Source organism: Nipponia nippon, unplaced genomic scaffold, assembly GCF_047370975.1.
Source record: "Nipponia nippon isolate SJK-2023a ecotype South Korea unplaced genomic scaffold, ASM4737097v1 scaffold_7, whole genome shotgun sequence".
NCBI classification, from domain to species: Eukaryota; Metazoa; Chordata; class Aves; order Pelecaniformes; family Threskiornithidae; genus Nipponia; species Nipponia nippon.
Genome location: NW_028262391.1, coordinates 10,103,786 through 10,123,353, shown reverse-complemented (window position 1 = coordinate 10,123,353; position 19,568 = coordinate 10,103,786). Strand labels below are relative to the sequence as shown.

The window sequence follows — 19,568 nt, the reverse complement described above, 5'->3', positions numbered from 1 at the left end:
GCTTAAAGGGCGAGTAGGATGTCTCAGCTCTGTGTACAGTTTCAGCACGTTGGAATGACTCTAGACAGCAGGGCAAACTGAAGGGTCGCTTTGTTATGCAAACATGGATATTTTTCCAAAATGCCAGCCAAATTTAATATTTTAAGGATCTAAAGATACAGCTGCTATTTCCAAAGGGTTAGAAAGCAAACAGTGAGCATGATTGGCAGGAGACCCCTGCTGTATATCATATACTTTTGGTGGCTTAAGAACAAACTGATAATGTGTTTTACCTTTAGCCTACAAGTCTTTTTCTTCCCCCCAAATTCACTTCTGCTGGTTTAGCCATTGTTTTATTAAGAAAATCATTTGAACTTTTTGTCTGAGCTCAGTGCCTATGAAAGGAAACCTTTTTTTATGGTCCTGCTGGTGGACTTCTGTATCAGAACCAGAGAATACAGATTCATAGGCAGAGATGGGAGAAAACTGATGCCGTATCAGAGCATATCTGGTGACTGAAAGGGCTGGTGGTGGCGGTGGTGATTTGGTTCTTCGTGTGTCTGCTGACAGAAGTGCAAGTTGGGGTGGCAGCTCTGAAGCCTTTGATAACAGCAATGTGGCTGACGGGTTCAGACTTGTTTTCTTCTAAATGAAGGATCTTACACCACCAGACCATTGCCATATATAGGCAATATAAGACTACTAACCTGCTTATAGGTCTGTGCCCTGTTATCAAAACCCTCTAATGAAGTAATCAGAGCTTCCAATCCTACTCAATGTGAAAACACATAGATTGTATTATATCTGTGGCCAAGCTCTGTGAATTGATAAAAGCAGGATGAACAAGATAAATATTTTTATAGAATAATCCCACTAGAGGGCATGCTAATTACAAAAGTATGACAGGACTTCTGGATTTTGTGTTTTACCCTATCAAAGCTGCTGGCAAATACTTTCTGCCTAGTTTTGTTTTGCTGACGGGTAGATGTCTATGCATCATTGTTGAATAGCCTTCAGAACAGCCTTACAAGGATCTATCTGAAACTTAGTCATCAGGTCTTTGGCCGTATTCAGATGGCACCACTGTTGCTCACGATGCAAACATTTTGCCTTGCAGGGTGGCACAGGGTCCAGTGGGGAGAGCTGAGGAATGGGGCTGACTCACATTTGAATAAGCCCAATCATGGTTACGCTGGTTACGCAGTTACGATTGCTTAATTTATGAGATTCTGGTGTGCGTCAAGACAAAGATACAATTTTAGAACTTTTGGGGTTCTAGTTTCCTTTTTTAAGATGCCTAGGAAGCTGCACTGGTGGAAAGCCACAGTAAGGGTTATTGCTAGAGAAACCACAAAAGTAAAGGGCATAATATACGTAGTGACAAAAATCTTGCACGGATAGCAGTCTGGAGCTGTCTCTAAGTACACATTCAAATAACGTTGCTTCCACAATAACCCCTTCGCATGGGGAGTTCTGGCTGGGCTACTCATTTACAATGTAATGCAAAGCTTCCTAAATGGAAAAAATCAGAAATGTTCACGAATTGCGTGCTCCGTGCATTCTTGGATCCGATCTGCTGTTGTGCCTCCACCTGGAAGACCATTTTTCATGTATAGCATCCTATAAAAAATGGGACACTCGGACTGCACGACCAAAATGTACCTATGTTTCTGTCCTGATCTGGTTCTCTAAAAGGACAGATCAGGGCCTGAGACTTTTCATATGAGCTTTCTCGTACTTTTTTCTTTCGAGAAGAACTTTTAAGGACCAAAATTCCATGTCAAATCCAGACAAATTCAATATAGTTATTTGGGAACTGAGATATTGTTTTATAACTCATTTGTAGCCCTGGGAAAATATTTCACAAACAGGATCTTCAAAGAACTGTTGTATATGTAAGTGTATGTATAAACCAGTGATAAAACAGTATCACAGATATATCCTGTCAAGATAAAGTAAATTTATTTTGGGGGTGATTTTACAGTGAAGTGTTGTATGCATCCAAGTTGTCAGGCTTCAGAGCAGAGACTCATCCTGGCTGGCCTGTGTGCGGGAAGTGCCCAGCTGCGTCTTCCCTTCCTGGCGTGGGATTTCATACGGATGCCCTGCTGATCCCTTGTGGGACCACACTTTCCAGAAACTACTGGTTTCCTTTATCTCTCTGGTCCCCTGGAAAGGGTATCTTTAGGCCATTCTTTGAAGAGCATTGCCCTGGTTGCAGTGGCTTTGGTTAATAAATTTTTTGGTATAAAATTCTTACTAGGGAACAGCAGTACTGTTTCTCCTAGGAGGAAATCCTATGTAAATGCAGCCTTTAGTTAAAAAAATAACTGGGGAGTGAGAAAGCGTGGTATGTGTGCATGCGCATCCTGTAAGAAGAGTATGCGGCGTGCTAGAAGAGATGTAGGTGGCCTTCTGGTCACGTCTTCAGCCATCACTGAGCTTCACCACTTGGCGTGTAGGCTCCACCGTTGTGAGAGGGGAGAATCCTGAATCCTGTACACCTGGTCTGCAGTCTCCTCACCTGTCCCTGGTGTCCCTGGTTAGGGATAAACAGGGATGTGTCCACTGAAGTAGCTCTTTGGGCTTTGCTGGAGTTGGGTAGGAAGTCCACCATTCACCTGGAAAAAGGTTATGATTCTGAGAGGGGTTCAAGCTTTCACTGCTGAGAATGGAAGAACCTGGATAAAACCAGGCATCAGGGAGCCTGGTGGAAATGTGTAGCCTGGTTGTGGTTGAGCAGCCTTAAGTCTAGCACGCTCATGAGCATCAGTTCCAACGCTGCAAGTGGTGATGGTTTCTGAGCAGTAGTGGGCAACGAAGATAGAGAGAGCTGTCTTCATCTGTAGCACAGTTATTTTGCAAATAGCCTGTCCACTGTAGTTCCATCTGGTAAGGGATGTAATCGTTCACAGTTTGACTGCAGAGTCCAGCTTCTCCCTCCAGGCAGATGTAAGACCTGTAATGGGTCTGTATGCCTTCTTGCAAGACAAAAGATGTTTTCGGGTAAATCAAGATAGGCGTTACAGTACACAGAAAAATTCAGCTCAAAAGATTAATACCAGAGAAGGCTATAAGAAAGTAAAAATATGATGATACCTATCTATCTAGCATGCTGAGCCCATGGAGCACATCAAGGAATGTGCAATAGCATGAGCCACGTGCCTTAGCCTTGTGGCTGGATAACGTGCACGTGGAGGGGAGGGCACAAAAGTGGGGTGAGAAAAAGTTGCAGCCTCATAAATGATCTTGTTATCAAAAAATTTTGTGTAGCGATCTCCCTTAGTGGAAAAGACAAGCCATGTGTACCTGCGTGTACCTGCTTGTTCCTGTAGCCATGTGGTGTTGCAAAGGTGTTAAAAGGGGAATAGCTGCAAAGCAGAGACTGGGGTGGTGGGGTGTGTGTGTATGAATTTAACACAGTAATTATCTAGCACAATTTAACAAGCCATAAACCCTTCTGTGATTTACTATTACTTGAGTCGTGAAAGGGAAACTAGAAGCACTTGGTCTTAGCTTTCTTTAACCATATAAGACCTAATAAGAGTCTTTGGTTATGAATGTCTGTGTGTACATAACTGATCTTGGAGTCCTAAATATTACCATTTCACAAAACCAACCCAGTATGCTGTTCCATTTAATTTGGTGCTTACGAGAATTTAAACTATGCAACCCAGTCCCCAAAATGGTTCTCTTAGTATGGTTTTGTACGTGCATAGACCCCTAAGAGTACAAAATGGCAAATTTGATCCTAGGACTAGTATTTGAGATTGTGTGTGAACACAGTTTTCTACAGAGCTGACTGGAAAACAGGGTTTATTCTGTGGTATTTTAGCCATTTAAAATATTTTTATTTAAACTAGGATAGATATCCAAAATATCCTGTCTTCCTTTCCAGACATAGTCCCCGCTGAACAATTTAAGTAGTTTTATAATACTTGCATTAATCCAAATATATAATCCAAATAATATAATACTTACACTTCATAAAACAGAATCTAAAACTAAACTAACAGTGTTTTAAAAAAAAAAAAACAAAACCAACCAACCCTTGTTTCAGTAGAAAACTTCATCAAAGGTGTTCTCATGCAGTATTATCTCATTATTTGAATGCTACATTTTCAGGATTTTCTTCTCAAACCACTTTTTTTTTATAATAAAAGGAGGGTCCTTATATGAATAAGGCACTTGATGGACTATTGCCATCTTCTGTTTGTTCAGTTGCACTACATGGCATAAAATATGTGTAAAAATTAGTTGCTCAAAACACCCGTCAGCTCCTTAGAATCAACTTTTTTTTTTTAAGTTGGCTGTTTATTTTTTGTACGAGCAGCTTTTACTCTAAATAAATCTGATTTAATCCCCAGTGAAGTACAGAACAAAATGATTCACGTAAACATTGTTCCATGTACAGGATTAAATACAAACACATCCTTGTAGTCTTGAGTGGCCAAATATATTCTCCCTGCCGAGTCCTCCCGTCACGCTGAGGATGTCCGGGGAGGTTGCAGAGCGAGGGGAGGAGGTGTCGGGGCTGTGCAGTGCCGCGTGGGTGCCTGGGGCTGCCCATGCTCTGCTCCGCGGGTGAACCATGTGCCCAGACTGTTCTTTAAGTGCTGTGAATTCAGGGTGATCTCCGCTGGCTAAAGGTGACTGAATTCACGCTCCTGGGGGGGACTGTTCCTTGCTTCCCACCCCTCTGCAAATCCTTCTCCCAGCCCCTGTGGAGCTCGTCCCTGGGGAGCCTGTGCTTGCCCTGCCTCTGCCTTCTTGGCTGGGGCCCCTGGCTGAGCCCCTCCGAGCTCCCCAGGGAGCGCGGGAGGCGCCTGGGGCACGTCCCCATGCCATTCGGTGGGAGATGGCCTCCTTTGTAGAGCGCAGCTGTCAAAGGAGAAGGAACTTGTCTTTCTGCCTCTGCCTTACCCTGAGACGTCCCCACACCATGTTGCGGGGTGGAGGAGATGCTGGAGCAGCCCTGGACCCTGTTGTGGCTCTCGCCACCCTGTTGGTGTGGGTGCCCCGGCCAGCTCGGCCACCTGCCCTGCACTGCCAGGATGAGCTGGTGCAAAACCAGCTCGGGAATGTTTGCACAAGTGGTTGTGACAAGTGGTTTTGGTTTCTTCTGCCCTTGTTATAAACAAATCTGGAGTGCTGTCAACTGCTTGCGTGGTGCAAAGCCTGCCAGGATCTCATTGAAACAACTTGAGATATCCCAGTCAATATTAGCTCTGGTGGGTACTCTCCGGGTCTTGGTTTATTCTTTTAAATAATGTGGTTGTTAGGCAACACTTTCTCATGCAGCAGCTGCTGTGTTGGTCTTTTATTATTCCTTTCTTCTTGCCTTGATTTTGGATGCTCTTCTTTAATATTTCCTCTACTCTGGTTGCGTGTACCACAGTGTAAAATAATGCCCTGAAGGTGTTGCCTGAACTGCTCTCCAAAAATGAATTTCACCTGCTTATTGCACAAAATTATTGTTTCCAAGAGTTGAAAGCAGCCAAAGTTATAAATAATTTTGAACAAAAAATTCCTAATGTTTTAAGTCTTATTCCTATTGTATTAAGCAAGCATAGAAGGTGCAGGGAAACTGAGTTTTTAGCTTGATGTTGATTGCTCAGTTTTGTCATGTGCAAGTCTGTCAAGGGACATTTTTTGTTGTTTCCTCACTTAGAATGAGATAAATGGGAATTAAAAGCTGTTTGAATGGCCTTTTACTTTTTTTTTTTACTTTTTTTTTTTTTTTTTTTGAGAAGAGGCTTAAACTAGGATTGTCTTTGAATTTTTTACGTTTGATATTTTGAAAGGGGTGAGTAGCGCTCTGGTAGGTTTGATCTGTGGATGAGACGGTGCTGCCAGTACCACAAACACCCGAGAGGGAAAGCCGAGACACTTTCAGCTGGCAGCGAAGTGCCGCTTCTGCAGATGAGCCCCGTGGCTGCCCTGCCCCAGCAGCCGCCTGCCCGTGGGCACACCGAGGGTCTCCCCAAGAGCGTGTGCTGCCTCCTCCCCTCTCCTTCCCCTGCCGCACGCCTCTCAGCGGGTGTCCGCCAGACCCTGGTGGGGCCGTGCTGCGGTGCAGGGGGTGACGCTGCAGCCGGTCCTGTGACCGCACACCCGCGCATCCTCCGTGTTAGTCAGCTCAGTGGTAGATGGGATGAAACGTGCTGTCCTCTTATGGCAGAGCTCTTCACCTGGGCAGGTAAAAACGGGCAGAAACAAAGGCTGTACTGCAAACATGAAGCCCGGGAAACTGTTGACTCGCCTTGTTGCATCCTGCTCTGAGGCCAGAGCTTGTCCATCTCAGCTGGAGCCTCCTGGAGCTCCAGCTTGCTTTCCGAGCTGAGGCATCCTTAGCTTCTGTTGGCCTTGAAAAAACAAACCAACCAACCAAGCAACCAAAACAACCCCCAAAATCCCTCTAAGTGAACCTGATCTCTCTGTGGACTTAAGCTTTTGACGTTTGAAATGGATGTTAGGTATGCTGAAACAGAAAAGCTGTACATTTCTGCGCATTCCTTAATGAACTTCCATGGTCAGATACTCAAAGATACGTTTTATTTACATGATATACAAATATCCTCACAAATTAGCAAAAGTCTCTGTGTGGGTGACTTCAGACATCGGTGTATTCATGGTATATGCGCACTTCTGATCTTCTAACGCTCTGAAGTGATCTAATACTCTCACTCCTGGTTCGCATATTTGATTTTCTGAACAGCCTTCGTGAGAATGATCTACACATGAAAAAGTAAATTATTGGATCCAGACAGACATTACATGCAGATAGGAACAGTGTCATTTCCTTACAATAATATAAGATTTTATGTGCAGAGTCGTCTAAAATTTTATCTAGATGGCTAAAAGTAAAGGGCATTCTGCACAAATGATATGGCAGAAAGCAAGTGAAAAATACAGCCACAACAACCCTTATACTTTGATTATGCTTTCGCTTTCTGCTTGATGAGCTAATAAATTGTTTACTTGATTTATAAATGTACCTGGATATCGCAATATAACATCCTATCAGTACTATCAGCACCACTACAAACATGCAGGTGTTGATGTAAATGACAGCTGTGTGCCACTTGACTCCCAAGGGCGACTTCAGCTTTATGCAGTCGTCTATGTTTTTCTTTGTCGGGTAGCCGTTTGTGAGAATCAGGTTTGGTAAAGCTAGGAAAGCCATTACAACCCAAACGCAGGCAGATAAGATCTTGGTGAAGGTGATGCTATACATCCTGGAGTCTCCGAAAGGCTTCACTACTTTCAGGTAGCGGTCAATGCTGATGAGTCCGAGGAACACAATCGTGGTGTACATGTTTGCATAAAACAGAACCGTGGTGTATCGGCACAGGAAAGAGTTTAAGTGCCACGGTCCCAGCTGCGAGTCCTGGATTATCTTGAACGGGAACGTCAGTGTCATGAGAAGGTCTGCAACCACGATGTTTTTGAGGTAAAATATAAAACTTGTTTTATTTCTGATGTGGAAAAAAATCCACACTGCTAGGCCATTCAGCAAGATGCTTGCCAGGAAGATGATGAGGTAAAGCACAGGCAAGACGATGGTGGTGAATTCGTTGTGTGTGGAGTTCCCGAGTAAGCCTGCTGTGGAGTTGGGTGAGGTAATGTCGTCTTGGCTCAGACGATCATCTGTGGGAATGAGGGAAAACAAGTCTAAAGTACGTTTCTGGTGTTTTACAAATGGGGCCATTTTAGAACTGTCCTTTAGAAAACGTCCTATCTCTGAGCAGTTCTGGAGGCTGCTCAGATTAACCAGCCTGGAAGACCTGAGTGCTCCTAAGTATTGCACGTGTCGAAATGAATGTGCCTGCGGCTTGCTAGCCTCTGAGCACAACGTCTGTGCTTCCTGCTGAAATGTAAAGGTGCTTCTGCAAATAATTTGACAGGAAGAAAATGCAGAATGTGAGTGTGTGTGTGTGTGTGTGTTCCCAAGGTTCCCGTACTACTCACGAGCTCCCTGCCTGTCCTTGCTGCTGCCGCCCTGTGGGTGAGGAGAGCCGAAAGCCCAGCTTGGTGGGGTGAATGCTGTGTGGCGATGGGCCACAGCGCAGCCCTTATGTCGCTGAAGACTCTTTGAGTTTGGGCTGTAGGAAGGACCCTGTGGTTATACCTGTTTTTGGGGGGCTCTGGTTGGTGCTGGCTGCCGGAGCAGTAGTGAGCCAGGGTAGGGCGGGTGCAGGCTGGAGCAGTGCTGGGGCGCGGGGAGCAGCAGGGCCTGGCCAGCCTTGCGGCAGCAGGGAAATTGCGCAAATAAACATTTTTGCAGTAATTAAAGAAGATAAATAGCCTGGATATTCTCTGTAGAGAGAACCAGTGAAATGTGAGAAGGATTTGAGTTCCCTTAATCTGCCCGCCATTGGAGCGGAGCTGGGCGCTCCCCATGTTGCAGGCCGAGGTCTGCGGTGCCCATCACTGGTCTTGTGTTGGGGTGTGGGCAAATGCAGCTGCGTACCAGCATGTTGGGAATGAGCTATTAATCAAAATTATTGTGTGTCAGCTCTTGGCTGTCTTGACAGAATGCAACTTGTGAGCTGAGGTGATCTGTTTATCAAGAGATAGGATTCTGGAGAGACTCTTTGGGCCTATTAAAATGCTAATTTAAAACTTAGCTTGCTTAAATGTATTTAAAAATCAGTCTCTAGGGATTTTAAGATTTCATGCATAAATGTTTGTGAAAAAACTTCAGACTTATAAATTCTCTCGTAAAACTATAGCACATTTTATTTCATATTGTTTATACTCTGAACTTGGCTGGTGTGGTAAACCAGGACTGACATCTACGGGGGCAGCACTTGGCAGTATTTAGACAGCCTTTTCTGAAATGACTTTTTTCTTTAAAATGTTGGTAGGAACTGATAGTAATACAATAAACACTTCTCAATCATTTAAATTTCCAACGTTATTTTACCTGGCAGTTTTCCATAAGACAGATTGTACCCCATCATTTGCGTTGCTGTAGGTTTTTGGCTGAAATGCTTTTCAGGAGTCCCACTGGCAGCTGTAGATCCAGGATGCGGCATGGGCTGTGCCAGCTTTACATTCTGGGGAAAATAAATGGGGATTAAAAACAAAGCGAAACAGAAGACCCCAGCTTTCTCTCCCCAGCGTGGAGAGAAGCTTTGGGAAATGAGCATCCTCCAGAATTCCCAAGGAAAGGGCTGAGGCGTGCTGATGGCTGATCTCTGGATACTGCACAGCTATTCTGCTGTCGAGGTCTTCAATTGCCACGTCTTCACTTAGAGCTGGGCATCCACTGCATCGTTGCAGGCAATCCTGCCGCATCAGTTTTTGTAAGCCGATCAATTTCACTGTTAAAACTGTTTCCCTTTCTCCACCTCACTAACAAAGCTGTGCTGGAGCTTGATTGCTATAATGTTTAGCAACAATATTCTAATTCCCAGCCTGAATGTCTCCATGGCCACTCTCTGTCTCATATTCTTGTGCCAGTGCCTTTCATTTAAAGAACCTGTCTCCATCTATGATACTTAGCCCTCTGCATATAGAGGGACATTTCTCACTGTACTGAGACTTCATGTGCTGTGATTAAGCAAGCCTTCATGTGTTTCTGCAAGACTCGAAGATACCAGCCCTTCTCTGTATCTGATGGAGTTAAGATAATCTTCCTTGAATCCCATTGAAAAATATTGTGCACTGTTTTACAAATGAGGTTTAAGAAAAGCTTGGTTCCTGGTGGCTGAGTTCCTTATCACCACTGAAACTCCTAACATTTTAGGGATCTCACTTCCTCAGTTCCTTCTTACGTCTGCACCAGGTAGGTGGCAAACAGCTGTGCTGGGATCAGCTCTGACACGCTTTTTATCCTCTTGGTGCTTCACAAGGGTTTGTGCTAGTGTGTAGCAGGCTTTTTTATTGTCCTTAGCTGGATGATATTGTATTTTTTGTCCCAGGAAACTTCATTTCAAGTTTGTTAACCTCTGTAAAAATATGTTGGATTTTAACTTTTTAAAACCTGTTTTCCCTATTTTGATTTCTTTCAAAAGTTTGGACTAAACCTTTGCAGAAACCTGGGCTGTGATTAGTGACTCTAGTGACACTAAGTGATTAGTGACTTAGTGACAGCCTGGCCAAGAATGTTCTTTTCTTAAATTGGTACTAGATTTGATACTCTCCAGGCGGGTATTTCTACACCACGCTTCTCAGCTTTAAAAATAGGTCAGTGTACAAGTATTGGCAAACATACCATCCCAGTTACTGCAGTAGGTGAAGTTTGTCTCCTAACTACCAGAACATGGTGGTTGGGTGGCTTTGTGCCTTTGTTATGATCTGCCACTACAGCTGGTTTCTTACTCCTTGGTGAAGGCCCTTGACCTTATTTCTGGCATCTCTTGCTTGGATGTCCTGTTTGTTTATTTGCGGTCTTGGACATTTCAGTGACGGATGCCTGAGAATGGAATTTTTTTTAAAGTTTATCATCTCTCACTTCTTGAAGTAAAAAAGTTTCATAGGTAATTATGAGAGATGTGTGTATAACTTTATGACACATCCAGCAAATTGGGGTGGAAATGTTAAGTTTCTGTTCTTTTCTCATGGTTTTGAATGAAGTGCTTTGGAGTATTATGAAGCCAGCCTACAGGGAATACTGAAAAACTGCAGAATCTAATTTATGCTATGATGGCATTATAATGTTTTGACATAGTTCAAAGAATTTTTGACAATACTGATTCATAAGACTACATTCCAGGTTATTGCTTTACTCTTCCAGTATGCAGATGCATTGATTTTTCCGTGCTTCACTTTCTGGTTACAAGTTTTGATAGGAAAACTAGCAAAATAGTTCAGATCTCAGCAATTATGCTGGACCTGACTGCCTCTCATATGGGACTGAATAGTCAATGAAATTACTGAAGTCCTTTTGCAGATCTAAACTTACATGATTATCACTGTTATGAACTGCATTGAATTGTCACTAGATGGCAGTAAAGCAAATCATTACATTTTAAAGTGTCAGTAAAATTTTTAATTCTGGTATTTTAAGCTTTTTGTCGGTTTGCCTTCTTGTCTGGCATTATTTGCTCTGATAATAATCGGGGTCCATAATGAGATTGTTAGGGGTTTTTTAGATATTTTGTTTTCTCTTGGTCTGAGAAGCAGTAACCTATCACTTTTTTGCTGTTGTTTATAATTTGCAGTTATCTTTTTTTGCCCTGGAGGCACCGAGATCAAAAGAATATGTGTTTTTATGAAAAGATGCATATCTGCCTTCTTATGCAAATAAGATGCTTATTTCCCTGCCTTTCAGAGTTCCTTTTAAGTCTGCATAATTCCTGGTCCTGGTCCCTGGAAAGCTCCCCGCTCTCAGGCTCTTCAGGCAAGTGCTCTCCCGGATCATCAGTCCAGAGGAGTTAGTAAAGCATTGGTTGCATTGCCTGAGATTCAAGGCAGTGCAACGGCAGACTCACGTGTTCCCATGTTGTAACCCTGGGAATCGCTCCTGGGTTTGATGGAGCTGGGGTTCAGATCTGTGCTAAATGGACTTCTCGTGTACTGTCACTTACCCCAGGTCCCGAAGGGATTTGCTCTAAATCCTGTCAAAAAAGGCTCCTGCCTTTTTCCACCTCTCCATCCATCCTTTTAGGTGGATGTTGTCACTAAGAGACTGCAAAATCTAGCACCAGGCAGTATCTGTGAATGCCTCTTCATGTACAGACAGCCCCTACACTCTCCAAAGGTTGTGTCTCTTGTTTTACGTCAGAACACCGATGGAAGTTTTCTGACACTGGTGAGCAAGCTCCCTTGCTGCCGGGGATCTCTGCCGAGCTGTCCTCTGGCCTCTCCCTCTAGCTTGCGCTGTTTGCATTCCCGTCTGCATCCTGTGCTTTACTGTCAGCAGAGACAGGCCATCCACAACATCCTTAAGGCTCTTGAGCCCCCATACAGCGTGGATCAAAATCCAGTTTCCTTCCTCCCTGTGGGTAGTGTTTCGTTTCTTGGGTACTGTTACTTGAATCCACTGGACTGTTAGCCTGAATCTTGGGATTTAGCCTGTCGTTTTATAGCTGAAAACTACTGTGGAGGATGGACTGCAATTACTTGGACCAGAAGTGGCTAAATCACTGTCACAGAAGGCTCTCCCTGGACAAGCGTGTTTCTTACCACCCCAGGGAATGTGTTACAGTTCCCAGTCTCTGATGGGCTCACCTGTGGCTCTTGGAGTTTGATAGTATCAGCACTGCTCCTGTGCTTGCCCTGTAACTCATCTGCTCAGGTGTGGTGTGCTTATCTCCCCAGTCTTTGCAAAACCTGTGCTTGCTGAAGCAGCCTGGCTGCTCGGTGGTTGCGCTCTGTTGTCCCTTCCAGACGCAGCACAGGAAGGTGCTGCATGGGTGGCAGGAGCAGCAGCATCCCATCTCTTACGCTTTTCAAGTCAGCGCTGCTTACTCTTAGTGAATCCTGTATGGGCGTGCTGATTCCTGCCCAGAGTACTGACCATGGGGGATCTTTCTGGCCAGTGAAGAGGTGACCACGTGCTAATTGCCCAGGGAAATACAGGTCGCCTGGAAGCCGTACTTGGAGCTTGCTTGTTGTTCTTGCGGACCAATTAGGATCTAGCCTCTGAATGGATATCTCTGTGTCATCTTCTTCCTGATGGTTTTAATGTTAAAAGATATTCGCAAAATATCCCAACAAAGTACGGGCTGGAAAAAGAAAGCAGCAAACTCTTCACAAATGGAAACGGTGACAGCTGAGCTACCTGAGCAGTGTTCTGTATCCTGCCTTGCTGGCACAGCTGAGCTCAGCAGAGAGGCTTTGGTGCATGCATGGGGTGGAGGTTAGAGACAACACCTACTGACCTAATTATGTGCTAAAGACTTTCCCTTATGCTGCTGTAGTTTGAAGCTTTAAAGTCTCAAACAAACAGGTTTGTGCAGAGCAGCAAAGAAGTGCAGGCACAATGGCCCCTGCAGTACAGAGGTGGTCATGTGACAAAATTTCGGGATACACAGAGATGAACCCACTTAGACTCACCAGTCCAAAGGTGTTTCGATAGTTTCCTACCTAAGTCTATCGGACTAAGGGGTACTATGGTAGACAGAGCACTTGGAGTAGCGTGACTTTGTTATTTACATGCTAGGGTAGGTGAGCAAGGCTCATTTGAGTCAAATCTGGTGTATCCCTGTACTCCAGAAGCTTCATTTTTTCTGATAAAGACCACTATATTGCAGGCAGTAGGAAGAAAGTTATCACATATGGAGAATTCACCCTTTTCCATGTGTTCTCTTGGAATGGGAGATGAAGACTGCCTTCTCTTTAAAGAGTATTTTAAGATATTTTGTAATTGTTCACTGACTATGCACTCTGATAGTGGCTTTTTTTACTTGTTTGAATATGGTGTTTCTGTGCTGGGCAATGTTGATTTTCCACTCCTTATCCAGTTCTCTGGACACTTTTCTTCTGACCAATTTCATCCTAACCAGCTGTCTCATTCTTCCATATACATATATTCTGCTTGGGTGGTTTTGAAGATGCACTAGAAGCTGCTCCTTTATTCAAGTAGCTTTTTAAACCAGAATACTTTTTACTTGTTGTAGTTTATGCACTTGGTTGGTTTTTTTCTGTCATTCTCCTAAAGGCTGTCAACTGCATTAAATGTAAGTTAAGTACATACTGTTTCACAGATGAGGCAATCTTTTACTGCTAATGTTGATAGACTGGTTTATATGCGTGACTGATGTAACCTCAGATGAGAAATTAAATAATAGGCTGCATGGCAGACTTCAGTGTCATATGGGTAGGGAATGACTGTATAGTTTTTCTAATGACTAAGGCTTTAAGTTGCCTCACTGTTTAAAGAAATTCTATATTCTCAAATCTAATTGCTCTTTTTTCATCTTATTTACAACTTTTTAAACATTAGAAAATTCTCTTTGTGAACTAGACTAGATATTCTAGGTCATAGTGCTGCAGAGTTTTAAGTGGTGCTTTTTATTTGAGCACATAACTTTTTGATATGTGGCTTCTTGCCAGTCAGTCTGCATTCATCACCATGAAGTTTGGTAAATGTCAGAATTAATGTAAACAATAGAAACGTGAGGCAGTTTTTTAAATTTGCTATTGACATCAGTGTGGGCTGCAGGGTAAGTGTATGTGTGCGTAAAGCTTCTGCAAGCAGACAAGTGGCGCCTGGGTCCCCGCTCTCCTCTTTATTTCAGTCCACTCCTATACTCTGTGACCTGAGCAAGCCTTAACATTCTGTTTGTCCCTGCTTGCATCTGTTTATCTTCCTTAGTGCTTTTCCTGGTTCACTTAAAGAGAGCCCAGTCCCAATAACTAGGACACCACAAGGTTTTCCTTCCTTGGATGCCTCTGTTAAAAATTATCTATCTCCCTTTTGGTAAAAGTGTATGTTAATGCGTAGCGGAATAACTTGATATTCCTGTTGGAATTTGTACCTACAGCGAGTGAGTATGTGCCTCTTACTCTCCTGTGGTTTGCACGCTTTCTTATTTTTTGCATTTTTCTAGCTGTCACGTCCCTGTCCTTGGAACTGTGCTTCTGTACCAACTGTGCCAAGAGATGCCATGCTGTTGGCAGCAGCGCAAATGGTGACAAGAACTAGCGTAACGCCAGGGTTTGCATTAGTCAGAGACTCCTGTCCACTGCGGGACCACAGCCACTTGTGCTCAGGTGTGATTATATACCTAGCATAGCGCCTTTCATCTGCGGAGGGGCTGGGAGAGCTGAGGTGGTTCAGCCTGGGCCAGAGAAGGTTCAGGGGCCTCCTACAGTCTGCATGGGTACCTGACAGGAGGGAGCCTGGCTCTTTCTTCTCAGTGGTGCCCACTGACTGGACAGGAGGCAGTGGGCACAAACTGAGGCTCAGGAAATTACATCTGAGCACAAGAAAATGCTTTTTTTACTGTGTGGTTGGTCAAACATGGGTGCAGATTGCCCACAGAGACTGTGGATCTCCATCCTAGGAGATACCTCCCAACTGGGCATGGCCCTGCAGCCTGGTGTCGCTGGTCCTGCCTGGGGTGGGGAGCTCCAGGGGTGCCCCCACCTCAGCCATGCTCTGCTGCAGTGGTAGAGACCTGGGGTGCCTGCTCCTGCGTGCCTGCGAAAGGCTGGCTGAGCTAAATGGTGGTGTCCACCACCCTGCATGTCTGACTCAGCCAGCTGGCATGTGTTGGCTGCTTCAAACTGGGAACTGCTTCAACGTGGAGTGGCTGGGGAGAGGGTGAAAATAGCTCTCCATGGGGCTTTGTGTCCTCGGCTCCCGGTGCCCGCCTTCCTAGGAGTCTGGTGGCGGAGGGGCGTGCAGACAGTATGTGCTAGTTCCCTGTAACGCAGTAACACTGCCATGCTTAACCAACTGAATTGTGGAGAGGCCAAAAAATAAGAACTAGGGTATAACTGTCTTCAGCTGTGGCTTATGGTGTTTGTCTGCTTAGTCATATCCAGAAAGAGGAACCACTGCCTCTGCTCAGAAAGCTTCTCGTCTGCTTGGGTATCTAGTACAAAACCCCCTTCTTGGTTTTCAGGTTCCTTCTTGAACTTCCCCCTCAATTCCAGCCTAACTTTTCTCTCACGGGTCTCCGAACAGCATAGCGTGCTGGCACCGGGCAAGCTGCGGTGCAACTTGCTTCCATCTGCCTTCAGCTGGTGGAGCAGCTTCTTTTGTTTTCAGGATCCTATCCTGTCCCTGCCCTATCCTATTCATTTGTCTTCAATAGAAGACACGTGATGGCAGTGGTTAGGGAGCGTACCTCCCTGTGGAAGCCTCTGCCGAATGCTGAGCTGACATCTGTGTCGGGACGCACGTGGGAGAAGCAGTCCCTCCACATCCGCATTGAGACACGCTGCTAACGGAGACTTCCTTCCCCACGGTCATTTTGCCCAAGAGGTGTCTCCGAGAAAAATCATCTGTACACCATTCCTGTAACCTATAGACCTTCCCGCATGCAGTCACTTACTGAAATTTGGAGTTTAGTCTTTCTTGGTCCTTTGTATATGACAGCTAAAAGTACCATGAATGCTTCCAGTGCCTGTGCTAGATTTACCTTGCATCTGAGTAACCAGCTAAATGTGCTCATTTATGCTTTCTACGTCAGTCTCTACCCATGCTTTACTGTAGGTATTGCCTGAAATCTCACATTCAGTTTGCACCTGTAACTCAGTTGTTTTACAGTTGCAGGAAAGCCTGAACTGGGTGTAGCAGAATGCTGCAGTAAGCATTAAATAATACTGTTTAATATGCAAAATTCTCAATTTTTGGGGAATATGCTCTTAGGATAACATGATTTCCTCACTTAAAAAAAAATATTTGGACATATCTAATTTTCTCGAAGTCACTTTTGGAATATTTTGTCTAAATGTAACTATTAATTTTTTTCTCGTTTCAAGTGAATGATTATGAACCCTTGTTCTCCCCTATGTGGGATAGCTCTGACATGAGACCTTCCTGGGGTGCTGCCTGAACTGTCAAGTTCTTTCTGTTTTCTATCTTTTGAACTGTTCCTCATTAAAAGTTCATGGAGTAATATTACTTACTTTGAATCAGACTTTCTGTGCAGGGGTTACAAAATCTAGTAAATGTTTTTAATCATTACTGTAAGCTTGTTTATTTTTTAAACTTATTTGCAGAACCTAAAGATACATGAATTCTCTTTCCTCTTGAACATGCATCGTAGCTCCTAAGTGATGTTGAAGAAAAGCTGTCCAGTCCTTTGTTGCAGTAATGACAAGTGTTTGCATTTTTCATGACCAAAAAGCAGAAACTACTGTCATGCATTTATTGTGGGTCCTGGTCTTGTGTATTGTGCTTTGCTCTTTGCAGGCTGACTGCAGCACTTGGCTGTATGCAGGCTGGTCTTTTCTGTAGAAGAGGCCAGCAGTTTTGACTGCCATTTCTAAAGCAGTGTAGTGCTAAAGTACATCTCCTTTAGGCTGCAATGACTTTTACATGAAGACTTAGGAGAAAACTGCCAACAGAAATGGTATCCCATTGGGCAGCAGGTAAATGGCCATTGTTGGTGGAAGAGGAGCTATGTGTTGCAATTGCTTGCTTCCCCCCCCCGCCCCCCCCCAAAAAAAAAAAAACAAAAGAAGAGAGCACAATGCAGTGGTTGGCAGAGTTGGGATAATTAAAGTTTTCTCAGTATGGCAGCCGCTAATTAGACAGGAGGAAAGGATTAACTCTGGAATGTTTCCTTTGCCTCTTTCTGGAAGATACTGCTGACAGTTGTTTCTGGTTGCACAAAACCTACTGATAGTGGAAGCTGTGTTGTAACCCTGTAGAGTTGCTTTCTTTGAACCTCCATTAGGAATATGCCACGCAAGATGCAACTTCCATGCCCAGCGCTCTCAGCAGGGTTAGGTGTAGGTGGCAGTCCCAAAGTTCTGGCTGCCCGGTACCACCACCCGCTCACTGCTGCCTGGTTAGCCTCTACCTGCAGTCTTTTCAGCTCCTTCCTGACATCGTCTTTTGCAGTGGCTCATCAGCTCCAACTCCCTGCTCAGAGCAGCATCAGCTGCAGCTGGCTGACCAGGACCATGTCCGGTCAGGCGGTGAGTATCTGCAAGGATGGAGACTCCACAACCTCTCTGGGAAACCTGTTCCAGGGCTTGACCACCCTCACAGTAATTAAAAAACAAACAAACAAAACCCAAACCCAAAACACCACCACCACCAAAAAACCTGATGTTCAGACGGAGCTTCCTGTGTGTCAGTTTGTGCCCACTGCCTGCTGTCCTGTCAGTGGGCACCAATGACAAGAGCCTGGCTCCATCCTCTTTGCACCCTCCCTGCAGGTATTTGTACACATTGGTGAGATCCTCCTGAGCCTCCTCTTCTCCAGGCTGAACAGTCCCAGCTCTCTCAGCCCCCCCCCAGTACGTCAGATGCTCTGGTACGGTAGTCGTCTTTGTGGCCCTGTGCTGGGCTCCAGTATGTCCATGTCTCTCTTGTACTGGGGAGCCCAGAGCTGGACCCAGCACTGCAGGTATGGCCTTGCAGTGCTGAACCAGGAGGAAGGATCACCTCCCGTGACCTGCTGGCAGTGTTTTGCCTAATGCAGCCTGGGAGGCTGTTGGCCTGCTTTGCTGCAAGGGCAGGCTGCTGGCTCACGTTCAACTTGTCCACCAGGTCTTTCCCTGCGGAGCTGCTTTCCAGCCGGCGCCCCAGCATGTCCTGGTGCAGGGGGCTGTTGTTCCCCAGGGGCAGGACTTTGCACTTCTCCTTGCTGAACTGCACGAGGTTCCTGTCGGCCCATGTCTCCAGCCTGTTGAGGTCCCTCTGGATGGCAGCATGACTCTCAGGGGGGTATCAGCTGCTCCTCCCAGTTTGGTGGTGTTTGCAGACTTTGTCCCCTTTCCCTCCCACTGGATTACAGTTCTTCTGCTGCTTGGAAGACACAGTTTTAGTCTCTCACCAGGTCACATTTCTAGTCTTCCCTTCCAAGGTGGAGGCCAGAAGCAGGTTCATATTCACATGTATTTTTCCAGAATAACTTCAACTTTCCCCTCTTTTAATCTCTTCACAAGCCTCTCCTCTGGCCTTTCCATTCCTGTTCTGCTTCTGTTCTCATGGGCTCTGTTCTTGGCACAATGGAGAATCTTTGTCAAATAATCACCCTTCAATTCCATAGGCTGTTCCTTGCTTATCCTGTGTGCTTTATTATCCAGAAGCCATAGCCTTTTAAATTTAAAAAGTTTTATAAACACAACAGTTTGGGCAAAAAGCAAAAACTGGTTATTAAGTTTCAGCATGTGGTGCTTGGGTGGTCTTGAGCTCCTTCCAGAGGAGCTGGCTTCTGCACAGGCGAGCAGGCAGCCGGTGGCTCCGCTCAGTGCTGCGGCGGAGCGTGGTGCCACGCAGCCGCTCCCCGGTTCCCTCTGCCCCAGCAAGGCGAAGACTCTCTTGGGTGTCAGGCTAGTTTTTGTTGGAGCTTTTTGCTGAAAATAGTAGCTTTTAGGTTGGATTATTGGTGTTATGCAGTGAAAACCATTAAGTTAAAAAGCTCATAATGAAACTTTAAAAACAGTCAAGATGTCTGGGTCACAAAGAAAAAAAGATGAAGCTGTGATTGATCACATTACACCTTCATCCATTGTAGCTCTGGCTATTGTGCATCTGTCACGTCTCAAATGCTACAGGGGATACTGTGAAAAAATATCTTGCGGGGAAAAAAAAATTATTGGTACATGCACGTAGACAGTGCCATTTAAACTTTTAAGTAATTCCCGTCTTACTTTTAGGTGTTTTACTTTGCATTGAAACAATTTCTATTGATTTTTTTATATGCAATTCTAATTCACATTGCAAAAGGACAAAAAAATCCTCATCTGCTGTTGTCAGCTGGCCTTTTGTGTGCTTCAATGTATATTGCTATGACACAATTAACCATGTTAGCTACTTGCAGCAACACCACTATTTCAAAGAGGAAGGAAAAGGACACGCGGATTTTGGAGTATGACTGGGAGAAGTTCAGCCTGGTGCAACCTCGATTTTTCGTGAGCAGCCTGGAGAGTCCCTGCTCTGCTGTTCTCAGCAACGGACTGACTGCAAGTCCTGGGCGGGGTTTCAGGGTGCTGGTGGTGGAGAGCTG

General features: G+C 44.9%; 2 protein-coding genes across 8 annotated transcripts in view; one reads left to right on the top strand and one right to left on the bottom strand.

Moving 5' to 3' along the window:
• The window catches only part of MED12L (mediator complex subunit 12L), a 177,710-nt gene that overhangs the window by 85,647 nt on the left and 72,495 nt on the right, over positions 1-19,568 (top strand). The window lies entirely within an intron of this gene.
• GPR87 (G protein-coupled receptor 87) lies at positions 6,593-8,945 on the bottom strand. Its single transcript, XM_087740809.1, has 2 exons — positions 8,909-8,945; positions 6,593-7,629 (listed from the first exon to the last, which is right to left on the bottom strand). Exons 1-2 carry the CDS (start codon positions 8,943-8,945, stop codon positions 6,593-6,595), a joined length of 1,074 nt encoding a protein of 357 aa, XP_087596935.1.

What these genes read in the sequence shown, in the direction of transcription:
- GPR87 (XM_087740809.1), bottom strand. Translation starts at nt 8,945, where the DNA reads ATGATGGGGTACAATCTGTCTTATGGAAAACTGCCAG. An exon ending in GTCTTATGGAAAACTGCCAG is followed by an intron (nt 7,630 to 8,908) that starts GTAAAATAACGT and finishes TCATTCCCACAG; the next exon opens with ATGATCGTCTGAGCCAAGAC.